Raw genomic sequence first — 13,629 nt, forward strand, 5'->3', positions numbered from 1 at the left:
CAATATTTATTAATTATATATATATTTTTTAAAAAAATTAAAATTTTCGGGTCAATCTCAACCCGGGTTGACCTAAACTCAACCCAATCCAATCCAACCCAACCCAAATCAATCCGATCATTTTTTTCGGGTCAGTTATTAGATTCAAGCCTATCTGATCCGAACCCTAAAACCTCAAACTCAAACCTGATTTTTTTCAGATTTAATCGTGTGGAGTTGATGAAACATTGATTTAACACCCTTACTTTAGACACCCATTGTGACTGGGCCTTGGCCCATTATTAAATGCTACCAATGACCTATAAAAAAACCTTGGGAAATGATGTTTTCACTTAATTTTCTATACTAAAAATAAACCAGGCAACACAAGAAAAAGTACGCATTACTCAATGTACCATCACTTGAACGATATTAGAATGGGTGTAAATTGTAATAGATAAATTTTTGATCAATAATCAAGAGTTCGTTCATCTGCTAAATTGGTTTATCAGAATAATATGATTTACATAATATTACATTATACGAAATTTACTCAATATACATCGAAAAATCAAAATGTAACAGCTGTGATTCTAACCTCATAAAAAATGAAAAGATTCGCTGGAATTGGTTTGTACAAAAACGGTAGCTAAGCCCGACTAACATATATAATTGAAATATACGAAATCTTTACGTGTGATTAAGAGGTACATGCATGCACATGTAGTTTTTCATAGACTCCAAATCTTATAATCCCAATAACTATAATCTAAAAAAATTTATATAGCTCATCCATTCGTCTTAAATTTTCAGTTATTTTGTTAATATTAAACGCTTATCACAATAAAAAGTAGGCAAAAAGTAATACTCTTAGCATAAAAAATAATATTTTTTCATGAATGACCCAAATAAAAGATCCGTCTCACAAAATACGACCCATGAAACCGTCTCACACGAGTATTTACCTTCACAATAAGCTAGTTAAATAAAGATATCATTAATTTATGGCAAACCGGCGAAATTTCAACTGTCTTCTTCATCGTCATATTTCATATACGCCGACGAGCAAGTTCCTCCAATCACCTTTTCTACAGTACTGTTAACTCCGATGCCAGACCAAACACGAGGGTTAACAAAATAAACTGCCACTAATTTTCTGAAACTAAATATTTTAAGTATATTTTTTCTCCTAATATAATCGATATACCTAATGATTTAAACATTTTTTTGCCCTGAATATTAATCTAATCTTCATTTTCCAGGGAAGACAAACATGGGCTGGCTGATGAAGAAGTGGAAGAAGGAACCGACATATGAGAAGTGAAAGAACAGTACTGAGTAGCATTTGAAGAAAATGAGCAGCGTTTATCGATGATTGCAGGATTTGAAGAAACTCTAGCTGAAACAGCAAGATTTTGAAGATGGAGCAGCAAATCCACAAACGCTCTGATGATATAACCATGATTACTTCTGCAATTTACTCTCAGATAGTAAGCCAAGAGCTCCTCCAAGCAATCCCAATCATCTTTCAAGCCACAAACTTCCACCATTTCCTCCATTGAAACCCTGAAATCTGTGAAAGGGTCCCTGGAATCCATAGCCAAGATTTTTACACTTTTCATACGTGGGAAGACGCGGGTTTTGGCTTCTTCCAGGATGGAACTCGTCTCTCCAGGTTTGAAGAACAGCCTGTTTGACTTCAAACCTTGAACCACCGCAGTAGCTGCAGATGCATCATTGCCGTTCGGATTCTGCTGACCAATGATTGAAATTTCTGAGTTAAAATAGGCAGTGGCGCTGAAAAATGAATCCGGGACGTTGTCGATAAATTCAATGTTATTCCTATCATGGTCTTCGAAATAGCTGGTTGAATTCGTAATCTTGTAACTGCTTTCGTTGGAGTTGGAACGGAAAGAGTGGGTTCTGGGGTTGTTTACACAGGTTGGCCATAACCAAGGAGAGGCGGCGGCGGCGTTTTCTGTGGGTTTGAGCGTAAATGGCAGCTTCATTTTCTTGCTCATTTGGGCTGGTTTTCTACCAAGTTTTGTGACAGCCAGGAGAGAAATCTGGTTGGGAGGATTGGTGTAACGTTTTTTTTTTTCAAGTTTTATTAGTACGATGCATTAAAAGCTTGGACAGGGTTGGTTCAACGCCAACGGGAGATTTTGACATCAATATTCGATTGTAAAATGTATTAAAAAATAAATATTTTACACAATAATTACAAAATTAGGTTCCAGAGAATTAATGCAATTTGATATGTATATGATCGCAACGAAACTAAAGGGCATTGATTTCAATACGAGTTCTTTCCTTGCTATGCTTAAAATTAAATAAATGCTAAACATCGAAGCACACGCATATATGATCTATACTTTTAATTGCTGGAGGCTCTACTCCAGAGGTTTGGTATGGATACAGGACCATATATATATATATATATTATTAATTTTCTATTTTTTTTATCTTTATTTAATCTTCACCTAATTAAATTGTCTGATCACCAGACCATTTAATACTGGTAGAAGTAGAATGAACGAACTTGTTGAGGAATTTGAAGACGTTATTTATTAAAATCTGTGTCCCATCACATCGACCTAACAGTGGTCCAGTTTAATTATATCAATTTTTCATGATTTTTTTGTTTGTTTAGGTGGGATTATATGACATTTAATGACTAAAAACTATTGTAAAGGCTAGACTACTGTCTAAAAAGCAAAGGGTTGTATCGATACCCGACTCATGAATAAATATTATTTTTTTATATCAAAATATTATTTTTCATTTCAAGTACGATTCAGATACTGACCAACTCACAAAATGCTTACTTTAAGTTTACTAATTCAGTTTATTTAAAATTGGATTTTTACCCTGTCAACGTTGATTAGTAGAGTGCCCGCTAATTAAGTTTACTTCTTTATCATCACATATTAATATCTAAATTACGTGTTAGCGATTTTTGACAAGTGATATATGTATGTATATTAAATTTAAATTTTATGTGAAATATTTTTTTAGAATATAATAATACTGGTATAATTTTTTCTTTATCTAAAATTTTATTTGCAAATGGCATGACAGTGTATTACGACATACAAAGCATAGTCCGTAATGTGAAAATAGCTTGAATATTACCATTAAGCCAAACAATTAAAAGGCACCTTAAGGCTATGATCGCGGTAACAACAAACAAGAGAATTGATATTATTACTACTTTTGGAATTCTAAGGCATTAACCTTCGACCTAACCTCAACGGATCAAGTCCCAAGTTGAAATGTTGATACAAATTACATTTGATCATCTTAAGCAGAAATTCCATTAACCAAACATACCAACAACACAGTTTCCCAAATGGGGTGCAGCAGCGGCAGCAGCAGAAGAATAAATCATGAATCCATGAGAGTTGATGAAATCCCCTTGACATCTTAATCCAATTACTACACACAGATATTATGGAGCCTGATTCGGTATCTTTACACTAGAAATAGGTACCTTCGGGGGGCTGGACCAGCTTACGGTTATGAGGGGCAGCCATCTCTTTCTTCAACTGAGTCAGTAAGTCTTCCATGGTGTACTCCCTTTGCCAATTTGATAGAAGTCCAAACTTTTTTGCTTCCACCTATATGGTAGAGATCACACATCAATAATTCCACTTGTATATGCTTTGACAGAGCTAGGAGTTGCAAAAATACGCTTAACTTGATGAGAATTTAATAAAATGGTGTTTCGTGGAAAAATCAACATAAAACCCAGGGGAAAAAAAGGTTTCAAGATAGTTTAGAGCTCAAAAGATGAGATTTTATCCCCATATAGATTGAAGTGACATTAAAAAACAAGAAAAATCATTAACTCCATCTTACACCTAGGCTTGTCTGTATGCGAATAACTATGATACAAGCCTTGATGCAAGTATAAGGCAGAATAAAATTTAAACAAACTAGTCTATTTCTATATTCACAATCTTAAAACGATACAGTGACAAGGTCTCTCTATGACAAATGTATTGAGATAGATATGAGATAATTGTGTTCGTACCGCTCCATTTTCATGGTTTACGCATGTCATGTTAATCCGAGAATGGAAACGGACTGCAGGAGGCTTCTCTGGATAATCTTTGTCGCAAATGAGCTTCAACTGGTATATTCGCCCGTCATGTACAGACTAACAGGAAAAAGATTTCAACGCATTCAAGTTATTGGGACGGATTAGGTGAAAAATATTTAGCAAACTACAGTCAGCTACTAAGCTCAACATTTAATGGGGGCAATATGCATTAGAAAATTTATATTCTCTCGAGAAATGAAAGCACACTTGCTGAAATTAGAGCCATTCTACTGAAACATGATCACAATCTACAACTAAAGTAATTACAGTGCAAAATATTTATAAGGAGTCTATAAAAGTTTGTAAGATGAACGTCAAGTACTACCGCAGCGCTGTCATCTAATGTAGCATTAAAATTTTAATGGGATTCATCCCAACACAAAAGGATAAATTCATATCCACTGAACAATCGCCACAGGCAATGGCTTCTAGCATTACTAACTAACATAACTTAAACCTACAAACAATTCCACTTAACATAGATGAAGCAATTCGGAAACCTTGTATCCTTAATCCTCACACGGTAAAAGATATATTTATTATAGTGTCTATGGAGTACTAATCATCTATGAATTCTCTTGTAAAAGATAAAATGTATAATGTACCGATGCACAAGAAAAGGTTTGAATTCACATCACTGCCCATCAAATGAGATGACATGCAAGAAGATGCTCACATTGTGAGGACCTATTATGGTACCAGTCCAGGATCGCATATAAATGTCATCTCCATCATCCATTCCATAGCTTACAGCTCCATCTCCAATTCCCTTTTCTCCACGTTCGAGTTCCTCAAGCAACCTGAAGTTTCGAGGGACTACAAAAAAGTATTAAGTTTTCAGATGTTAAATTACAAACATATCACGCAAACACTTAAACGCCAAAAGGAGTAAGTTCAATAAAACCAAGTACATGTTTCCTGAGCTTATAACTGGAGATTTGGTTCCCATGATATTCATGAAATGAAAAATCTAAATGAAACCATCTCAATCTTTTCCTCACTAGTCACTACTACTCGAAGAAGCAGTAATAACTGTGACATTTCGCATATAAAGTAAACATTGTTAATAAACACAGTGCCGTCGATAACACGCAGAAACAATCAAGCGATTGAGAAGAAATCAAAATTCTAGCGCGCCTACAAATATTCACAGGATGATAAATTATCCAACAAGTCATCCATTAAAAGTAAAGAAATCAAATAGAAGCTAGATTAATCAACTCCATCACAAAATACGCGTTTCTTTCAATAACAATTTTCCGAAGATACCAACACAAAAGGGTTTAGATAATCAACAGAAGCATAAATTAATATCCATAGGCACAATCTGATCAATCAACTCAAAAAGAACTACCAGCACATTTAAAAAAAATCCAGCATTTTCACTCTTATACCAATTGTTCAATATAGTGCGCGCCAGCGCACTATTACTATTTTTCACAAAATAAAACAACCATTTTGCAGGTTAACCATGAAAAATCGACAAAAAAAAAATTCAGAGAAAACAAGAGATTGAAAAATTAAATAATTTCAAAAAACTTTTTCTTCGTGAACGGAGAGAGAGCTGACCCACGATGCTGGATCCTCCCGAACAGGGGGTCATGGCGTCTATACGAGAATCAGGATATGAAAAGAGATCGAAGCTAATCGCAGCAAGAAAGATATTTTGGAGAAGACGGGTTGATATAATCTTTTGAGATTTTAAGAGAGATTAATATCTGATGGGGACTTAAAGGAGTGAAATCTTACAAAGAATGAGGATGTAATGGATTTGAATTTTTTAAAACAATAAAAATATTTTTATTATTACATTTATATAACTTATTTATAAATTTTAAATTTTTTTAAAATTTTCTATTATTATCAATTCACACTATTATACATACATATACATATATATATATATATATATATATATATATATATATATATATTTGAGAAAATCAAATAAATTTTTGTATATTTAAAAAAATGTATAAATTTTTTTTTAACTGATAACTTCATTTTTAATTTTATCCCGATAAACTTTATATTTTTCATTTATTAAAAAAGATATTTAATAAAAATACTTGTTATATATGAGTATTTATAGAAATATTATTAATAAAAAAATAATTTTCAAAATAACCAGTACACTCATCAGCTACTGTTGTTCAATTTAAATTATTTAACGTAATATAAAATGAATTTGAAACTCAATTAAATTTAGTCAATCCAAATAAGTCTTAAGATTTGAAAACAAATCCATCATCAGTCCAAGCGAAACATAAAACCTTCACTATCCAAGACAAACTTACACGAAATACAGCTATAACCAATAGAGAAATCACACGCCGTGAAAGATCAGAGGAAAAGAAACCGAAAAACAGCACTCGTCAACAGAAAGGTTTATATAATAATGTCATACTTGTAATTCACAATAAGAAATCTCAAGGACGAAAAAGGGAGTTGCAGCAGAGAGAAGGAATCCAAGAGAGTTGATAGGAAAAAGCCTTCATGGACTTTTCCTTTTACATTTTAATGCCGAACTACCCTATGTTTTGTAATCCATTACATTAAAAATACGTCCCTTCAGGAGGCTGGACAAGCTTGCGATTATGAGGAGCAGCCATCTCTTTTTTCAACTGTGTCAGTATGTCCTCCATTGTGTACTCTCGCTGCCAATTAGCTAGAAGTCCAAATTTCTTGGGTTCCACCTGGACCATAAACAAATAAGATGGTCACTATAATATCCTCACTCGACCATAGTTGCATATTCTTGATAAAAAATCATAATATGAAAATAGACAAAAGAGATAATCGTGTTCATACCACTCCACTATCATGGTTTACAGAAGTCATGTTGATCCGAGAATGGAAACGAACACTGGGAGGCTTTTCCGGATAATCTTTATCACAGAATAGCTTCAACTGGTAAATACGCCCTTCATGTACGGACTGAAATTGGAGAAAAAATTCATTCAAGTATTTTTCATCGACATGGCAAATGTTCAATGAGCAAAACTGAATGTACATGGAGTACAAATAAAATAAACAAGGGATAAAGCCAACATGTTTCAGTTGTATCACTTCTACAATAATTTCACGACCATAGTACTCAGATCAAAACACTCCATGAGAGTACAAACACTTGATCTTGAAACAGAGGAATGAGGTGTGTGTCTGTGTAACTGAACAATGAGGTTAGATGAAATAAAAACAGGATACTCACATTGTGAGGACCTATAATAGTACCAGTCCAGGATCGCATGTAAATATCATCTCCATCATCCATTCCATAGCTTACGCTGCCATCCCCAATTCCCTTTTCTCCACGTTCAAGTTCCTCCAACAATCTGAAATTTCGAGGGACTGCACAAAACTAGAGATCTTGAGATGCTAAAACTTTCCATAATAATCAAGCTACGACAATTAAAAAAGCAGAGACTCTGGCAACTAGAGTTCCATTTATCATAACTGACTAATGCCAAGTGTTAAGAGAACTGAGCAACAAAAATGTAAATAATTTGCATTTACTCAAAGAAAAAGGAATATCATATAGGAAGTGAAGTCCATACTGCATGATATAACTCGAACTTGATTTACCAACCACCAAGCCAACATAAGTCATGGGAATAAATTCAAAATCATGCCACTAAACACCATTTTCAAGATTTTTTCTTGACTTCCTAGAACAAACATATATTTAATAAAAATCACTATCTATGAATTTTTAAGTCCTTTTGAACTTCTAATAACAATAAATACATAACACAAGTACACAAGGAAATACTACTTTTCCTTCTGAGTGCCAATCAATAATCTCAATGGTGGACCAGTTCAAGATTTAGGTTAGTCTTTAAACGAGGAAATATTTAGCTTCATAAAACACAACACTCGGATTGAACAAAAGAACAAGCAGTATATGAAATAATCCGTTCACCCTACAAATAAATAATCAAATTATTCACCTAAACTTTTTAAATCAAGGTATTCCGTCAATTCATACCAAAGACAACAGTAAACACATTCAATCAACATCTCCCTTAATTTCTAGTCGATATAGAAAACCACGGATTCAAGCATGAAACTTGAATTACAACCTGAACCGTATAATTGTGATATTCAACTTAACAAGAACAACACGCAGTTAGTATCCAAGAATTGACTCTTAAACCACGAAATCCAACAACCCATTCGCGGATTTGCCTTTAGAATAACTGAAATCGATCAAAATATAAGAAATCACAAGATTGAACGAAACAATAACACTGGAAACCTTCTTTCCAAGAGATGAATTAGTATTTACCCACGACGCTGGATCCTCCTGAACCGAGGGTCATGCTTCGATATATGTATCGGGTTTCGGAGCAGATATCGATTCGATGGAGGATGAAAATTTGGTTGAAGGCGATGCGATGGCCGCAGATTCTGAACGCAGACAGGAAAGGATAAATTATTTAGTGAAAAAGCCGAATAAAGCAGATACGAAATAAATTATTGGAAGATATTTTTTTTAAAAAAATTATAATAAAAATTACTGTCACTTCAATGTATAAAGCAATTTTTTTTTAATTAGTTGGGTCACTTAATTTTTTTTAATAAAAAATAAATTAATAGAATCTGTATTTGAACTATAAAAGATAAAAACTAATTGAGTTGTATCAAAGAATATATTTTCTAAGTTGCTGAAATGGAGTACATGGAGCCATGTTTTTGCCAAACTTGTGGGATAATGCTTCATCAATCCATTGATCAAATAGCTTTATATCATTAAGAGCACTGCGAAACCAAATTTTTTCACAGGGTACATTTCCATCAATTATTTGATGAGTGCATTGATGAGATATCTTGTTAAGCGGTTCGTGCTTGCATCAAGAAATCAAAAGCCATTGCAACGAAAGAATCTCGAAGATTTATAGTCGACTTTTTCGTTTCAATCCAGTGATATACATGCGCACGTCTTGGAACACCAATATTTGGATGGGCAACACCGGCACTATGCTTTTCATTTTTGCTGCTTAAACAGATGGCAGAGGATTCTTTGTTGATGAATTTACAAGTCAAGAGGTGGATAAGGATTATGAAAGCTTCTGTCTGCCATTTCCCATCCTATTTAACATTACCTTAGACTCATCTTGGAAATTTATATGAGGTTCGTCAGTTTCGTAGTTGTGCCTATGTTGTATGAGTGCAGCTGCTGCTGAGGTTCATCGGTTTTGTAGTTGAGTTGGTAAATAAAAGTATCCCGTCATATATTTACAATCGTGGAAATAAGAACAAATTCACCTTATTTCATGATTTCGTTCTATATGAGAAAAATTTATTATTTAGTTTAAATTTGGCCATATCAAATGAGAAATAAATTTGTATCTCGACCCGATTTCAAACCGTATATCGTTTTTAGTTTACTTGAACAACTCGAATGTAAGATCGAACGTTTACCATTTTACAAAAAGTTATAACTAATAATGACGGTGTAACTCAACTCTTTTAAACCGTATAACATCTCAAGATCTCAAGTATCACGGTTCGATCAATCTCATGACAAGTACAACTCTTATAACAAAGACAATTATTTTATCTAAACGTAAAAATATATTAATTTTCTTGATAGATTTAAGCCAGGGAATCGAAAATAATAGCTGATTTATAATAGTGGAATTTGGAGTGATTTGTAATGGAGGAAAAACTGAAGATTGCTTTTAGTGCCAATTGGCGCAAAAACAATATAAAAAGTAGGTGAAGATGAGCATTGAATGGGAAAGATAAGGAAAAAATAGTTTCCATTGAATTCAAGTTTGTATTTTTAGCATATGATGTAATAGCTTCATTTTTCCCAACGGTCTCAATTACACTTGCATTTATTTGGTATTAATGGTTCTCAATCTAATACGCCACACTTTTCTCCTATTGTGCAATTACAAAATCATCCTTCCTCTGAATGGATTAAATTGACAGAATTCGTGTTAAACTAGTAAACGTTGCGGTGAATGAACTTTTAGAAACACAAGCTAGGTTAATGTTATTGCATCGATTGATATAGCTTTGCATTCAAGTTAGGTATCACATCAAGCAATTTTAAGGGGGCTTAATTTTTCTCATTTTGATATACTTGTTCTTGAAAACGGATCGGTGCTTGGACTTTTTTTTGGCTTGTGTGATGCTGTGATTCGGTGAAGAACTCAAGCATGTCTTGAAATGAAAGGCTTTAAAAAATGAGGACCAGAAATCACACAACATTTTGATAAGAAAAACTTTGGTCATGAACATTGTATTAAGTAAGAGATCATTAACACCACTGCTCGACCGGAACAACTTCCTCGACTGCTTGAAAAAGGAGAGAAACATAAGCAAGGGAATCGAAGAAAGCAGCACCATAAAGGCTCCACTCTTTTTTCCTTTTTTTTTTGCGCATACTGAACTGGAAATGGAGCATCAATGATGCTACTTTCTGTATACTTGAAGGTGGGGGAGAACTACCTAGTAATTATACTAATGACAGAATTTCAAGATTTTGATCATTCTTTGGATTTCTAACTATTATGTCTTGTTGGTGGTGAGTTTCTTATCATGGATTATGTCGAGTAAAACAGTGCTCTTGCATTTGGGGCATCGAGGATCCTCCTCTGCCAGCATAATATACATGAGGCACCTCGGGCACCCTGCCAGCATCATGGATGTCGCTTCTGGGCTGGTGGAGTATAGGAGGCCCTCTTCTTGCTGGTTTGTCTCCAACGACAAGCATGAGCGAGTTGGAGAAGCCGGGGATGATTGGCTTGGGGACTGGACTCGAGGACTGCTCACTTTTGGTGGGGACAAATTCAACTTCAGATCGAGTTTCGGCCCATTCCTTTGACTCATGGCTTCCAAGATTGTTGATATGAACGTAACCCTTTTTCTTCTCTTTGAAATAGTATATTCCAGCTGCACAACTTATTACAACAAAAGAAGAAACTGGTGAGAAAAAGATGTCTGAATTACAACTGAGTTCTAATATTAACTTTTCTGATCAGACTGAGGAATAGGATTGATTAGCTCATGTATTTGCATATCATATTTGAATAAGGCTGTAATTGCACCAGCAACATGAACTTACTTGCTGAAATATAAGTCTTACTTTGTTGGTTTTGGACCTCAAAGAGCCATTATATATACACACACACACACACACACGAGAGGGTTGAAGAGAGGAGAGATGGGATTTGCTTTAAAGTGTATATAATTATGATGAGAGGTGGAAGGTGTAGAAAAAACAATTGTGTGTCAAAAAAGTTATTGAATGGAGTTGGAAGAATGGTGGGTAAATTGGCTGTGGCACTCCTTTTGTTATTTTAAATTGGTTTGCTAAATCTATGTGCTTAAAAACCCTACTTGTTTTCTATATTGATAGCTATACTCCATGTGTTTATATATATATTTTTGTGTTTTGTCTGCGATAATTATTTGTATTTATACATTAAACCAACTCCAAATCAGGATTCTCAAAATTGAAAATATCCATATGAATATCATCAACCATTTCTCGTTTTCAGATAGATTTATGGTCATAAATTTTTCATCTTGGCACAAGAATTCATTTCGAGGGGAAAAATTGGCATGCAAGCATTTGGCATCCATTTGACATGTTGCCCTGAATGCTATGGTCGCATGTTAATTCAATAAATACACGTAGGATGAGTATCATCTCGAATTTGTTTGATGTTAGATGAGTTATGAATCATCGACTATTTGTTTTTTTTTCCACACATATAATTGTTAGTTGTTTCTATTTTTCTAATGCAGTGTGTATCCTACGTGAGCATTTAAACTTTCAAGATTTCTTAAATAATTTAACTGTATTGTTGATTTGTTTGTTCTAAAGTCATGATTTTCATCAGTGTCATTTATTGTTAGTTAATGTGTAAGTTGAATTACGAAATATTTTTGGAGGAAGTCAATTTGTTTAAAATGCGGTCTCAGTAGGTAGTTAGTTACTTATGAAAATAAGTTATGTGCATCGCAATTGTCGAATTTAATAAGATGATGTCACGAGTCGTTAGTTAAATGGGAATTTTTAGAAAATATATGTTGTAAAATCATTGAAAATTTTTTTTATTGAAACATATAAAACAATTTTTTCATCTTCGTCTTACGATCGATCGATTATAATGAGTGATACCCCATAGATGAGTTCGTTAGGGTTAAACCTAAACCGGATGGGGGACTCCTGGCCCATCCTCAACTAAAGTGGAAGGTCTGTCAAGGGCCTAGGTACCCTCCTATAAATATTAGGTTTGAGTGTTCAGTTGATTCATTTAATATGTTATTTTTTAGCATAACCCTTAGCTACTCCCCCTTATATCTTTAAAGTCTGACTTGAGCGTCGGAGGGACTACGTCAGGACACCCTCCAGGCCTTCTTCTAACCGGTCTTCTTCGTGATTTCAGGCTCATGACAAATTCGAAATTTGTGTCTGGACTGGTGACACTTGCTGGAATCGGACTCTAAATTTCCCGTGAATATCAATGACGATAAAAAAATCATCATTACTTCAAAAAAAAAAAAATTATATACATGTACACCATGTAGAGCTGGTAAATAAATAGGTTAGGTTCATCCCGTTACATAAAATAAGTGAGTTTGAAATGTCAATTTTCAAAACCATCAAATGTAAACCAACTCACCTAATCTTATAGTTAAAACTCTCGAAATAGATTAAGCTTATCCCGTTTTATAAAATACGGGGTTTATGTATGTAATTTCCGACCACCAAAATGGCGAGACGGCCCACCTCGTAGGCATGTTCCGACAGTAGTGACAGCAAAAAAAAATTATGTACTAACATCAATATTTGAATGGTCGTAAATTTTTATGATTTTTCGGAATTTAAAATCCGTCGTCGCTATTAAGCATAGGAATAACGATCGAGTGGAAAGGTTTGAAACTAATTCTCAATTTTGAATTATCTCACAAGTGTGTGTGTATACCAATATATTTAAATAAACTTCAATTTTGACGTGCATGCACTAAAGAAATTATCATGTCAAAACGAGGGCAAGGCTTAATTATGGCATGCTTGGTCCAATAATACCTGAATTTTTTTTTTAAAACATGGTCAATATTTGGAAGTGGAGGTTTCTTATTATTAACGGTACATCCGTGCACGCAAGTTCGTGCAAGCGTTGCGTGCATATATAATTTTTTTTCAATTAATTTTAAAATAAGAGTCATATCATAATTGTAAAAATTAATTGGAGATTATAATATAATTTGAGAAAATTAATATTACAAATAAGTTACATTGATTTTTTTGGAAAAAATTTTTTATTATAAAGATAATTTGAGAACAAAATGTTGGTATCTTTTTCGTCGACATATTCATTATATATAGTATAGATTATTATTATTTAATCCAATTATTGTAATATATTGTTTTGGGATTAATCTCAAGATAATTTCGTTGACTTTGAATGTTGATGACATTAATACATCATTAAATCATGTCCACCACAATAACTGCCGATATTAGTGAGCTAAATTTTAAATAAAAACTAAATTAATTAGGGGATAATTGGGGAAAAAAC

The 13,629-nt window shown here is 33.7% G+C and overlaps 3 protein-coding genes and 1 long non-coding RNA gene across 5 annotated transcripts; all 4 read right to left on the reverse strand.

The window, feature by feature from the left end:
- Positions 1-914: 914 nt before the first annotated feature.
- On the reverse strand, positions 915-2,104 carry LOC140824443 (transcription repressor OFP13-like). Its single transcript, XM_073186034.1, has one exon. The coding sequence runs from the start codon at positions 1,998-2,000 to the stop codon at positions 1,224-1,226; it is 777 nt and encodes a 258-aa protein (XP_073042135.1). The 5' UTR covers positions 2,001-2,104; the 3' UTR covers positions 915-1,223.
- A 1,055-nt stretch (positions 2,105-3,159) lies between these two features.
- On the reverse strand, positions 3,160-5,815 carry LOC140817162 (ubiquitin-conjugating enzyme E2 variant 1C-like). Its single transcript, XM_073176796.1, has 4 exons — positions 5,654-5,815; positions 4,761-4,900; positions 4,016-4,141; positions 3,160-3,599 (listed from the first exon to the last, which is right to left on the reverse strand). The coding sequence occupies exons 1-4, from the start codon at positions 5,685-5,687 to the stop codon at positions 3,459-3,461; spliced, it is 441 nt and encodes a 146-aa protein (XP_073032897.1). The 5' UTR covers positions 5,688-5,815; the 3' UTR covers positions 3,160-3,458.
- Positions 5,816-6,459: 644 nt separating this feature from the next.
- Positions 6,460-8,540, reverse strand: LOC140817170 (ubiquitin-conjugating enzyme E2 variant 1D-like). 2 transcript variants are annotated; one of them, XM_073176807.1, is made up of 4 exons: positions 8,373-8,540; positions 7,296-7,435; positions 6,896-7,021; positions 6,460-6,780 (listed from the first exon to the last, which is right to left on the reverse strand). In XM_073176807.1, the coding sequence occupies exons 1-4, from the start codon at positions 8,404-8,406 to the stop codon at positions 6,640-6,642; spliced, it is 441 nt and encodes a 146-aa protein (XP_073032908.1). In that variant the 5' UTR covers positions 8,407-8,540; the 3' UTR covers positions 6,460-6,639. The 2 variants fall into 2 exon arrangements, with proteins under 2 accessions (XP_073032908.1, XP_073032914.1); XM_073176813.1 differs by having other exon boundaries at positions 8,343-8,520.
- A 2,230-nt stretch (positions 8,541-10,770) lies between these two features.
- On the reverse strand, positions 10,771-11,440 carry LOC140824444 (uncharacterized). Its single transcript, XR_012116348.1, has 2 exons — positions 11,163-11,440; positions 10,771-10,998 (listed from the first exon to the last, which is right to left on the reverse strand). It is a non-coding gene; the product is annotated as an uncharacterized lncRNA (long non-coding RNA).
- Between the last annotated feature and the right edge of the window lie 2,189 nt (positions 11,441-13,629).

Source organism: Primulina eburnea, chromosome 2, assembly GCF_022965805.1.
Source record: "Primulina eburnea isolate SZY01 chromosome 2, ASM2296580v1, whole genome shotgun sequence".
Taxonomy (NCBI): Eukaryota; Viridiplantae; Streptophyta; class Magnoliopsida; order Lamiales; family Gesneriaceae; genus Primulina; species Primulina eburnea.

Coding starts and splice junctions, on each gene's coding strand:
- LOC140817162 (XM_073176796.1), bottom strand. CDS start 5,687: ATGACCCCCTGTTCGGGAGGATCCAGCATCGTGG. Junction 4,901..5,653: donor GGGAGGATCCAGCATCGTGG/GTCAGCTCTCTC, acceptor ACTTTTTTGTAG/TCCCTCGAAACTTCAGGTTG. Junction 3,600..4,015: donor TAAACCATGAAAATGGAGCG/GTACGAACACAA, acceptor TCTACCATATAG/GTGGAAGCAAAAAAGTTTGG.
- LOC140817170 (XM_073176807.1), bottom strand. CDS start 8,406: ATGACCCTCGGTTCAGGAGGATCCAGCGTCGTGG. Junction 7,436..8,372: donor AGGAGGATCCAGCGTCGTGG/GTAAATACTAAT, acceptor AGTTTTGTGCAG/TCCCTCGAAATTTCAGATTG. Junction 7,022..7,295: donor CTATTATAGGTCCTCACAAT/GTGAGTATCCTG, acceptor CTCCAATTTCAG/TCCGTACATGAAGGGCGTAT.
- LOC140824443 (XM_073186034.1), bottom strand. CDS start 2,000: ATGAGCAAGAAAATGAAGCTGCCATTTACGCTCAAACCCACAGAAAAC.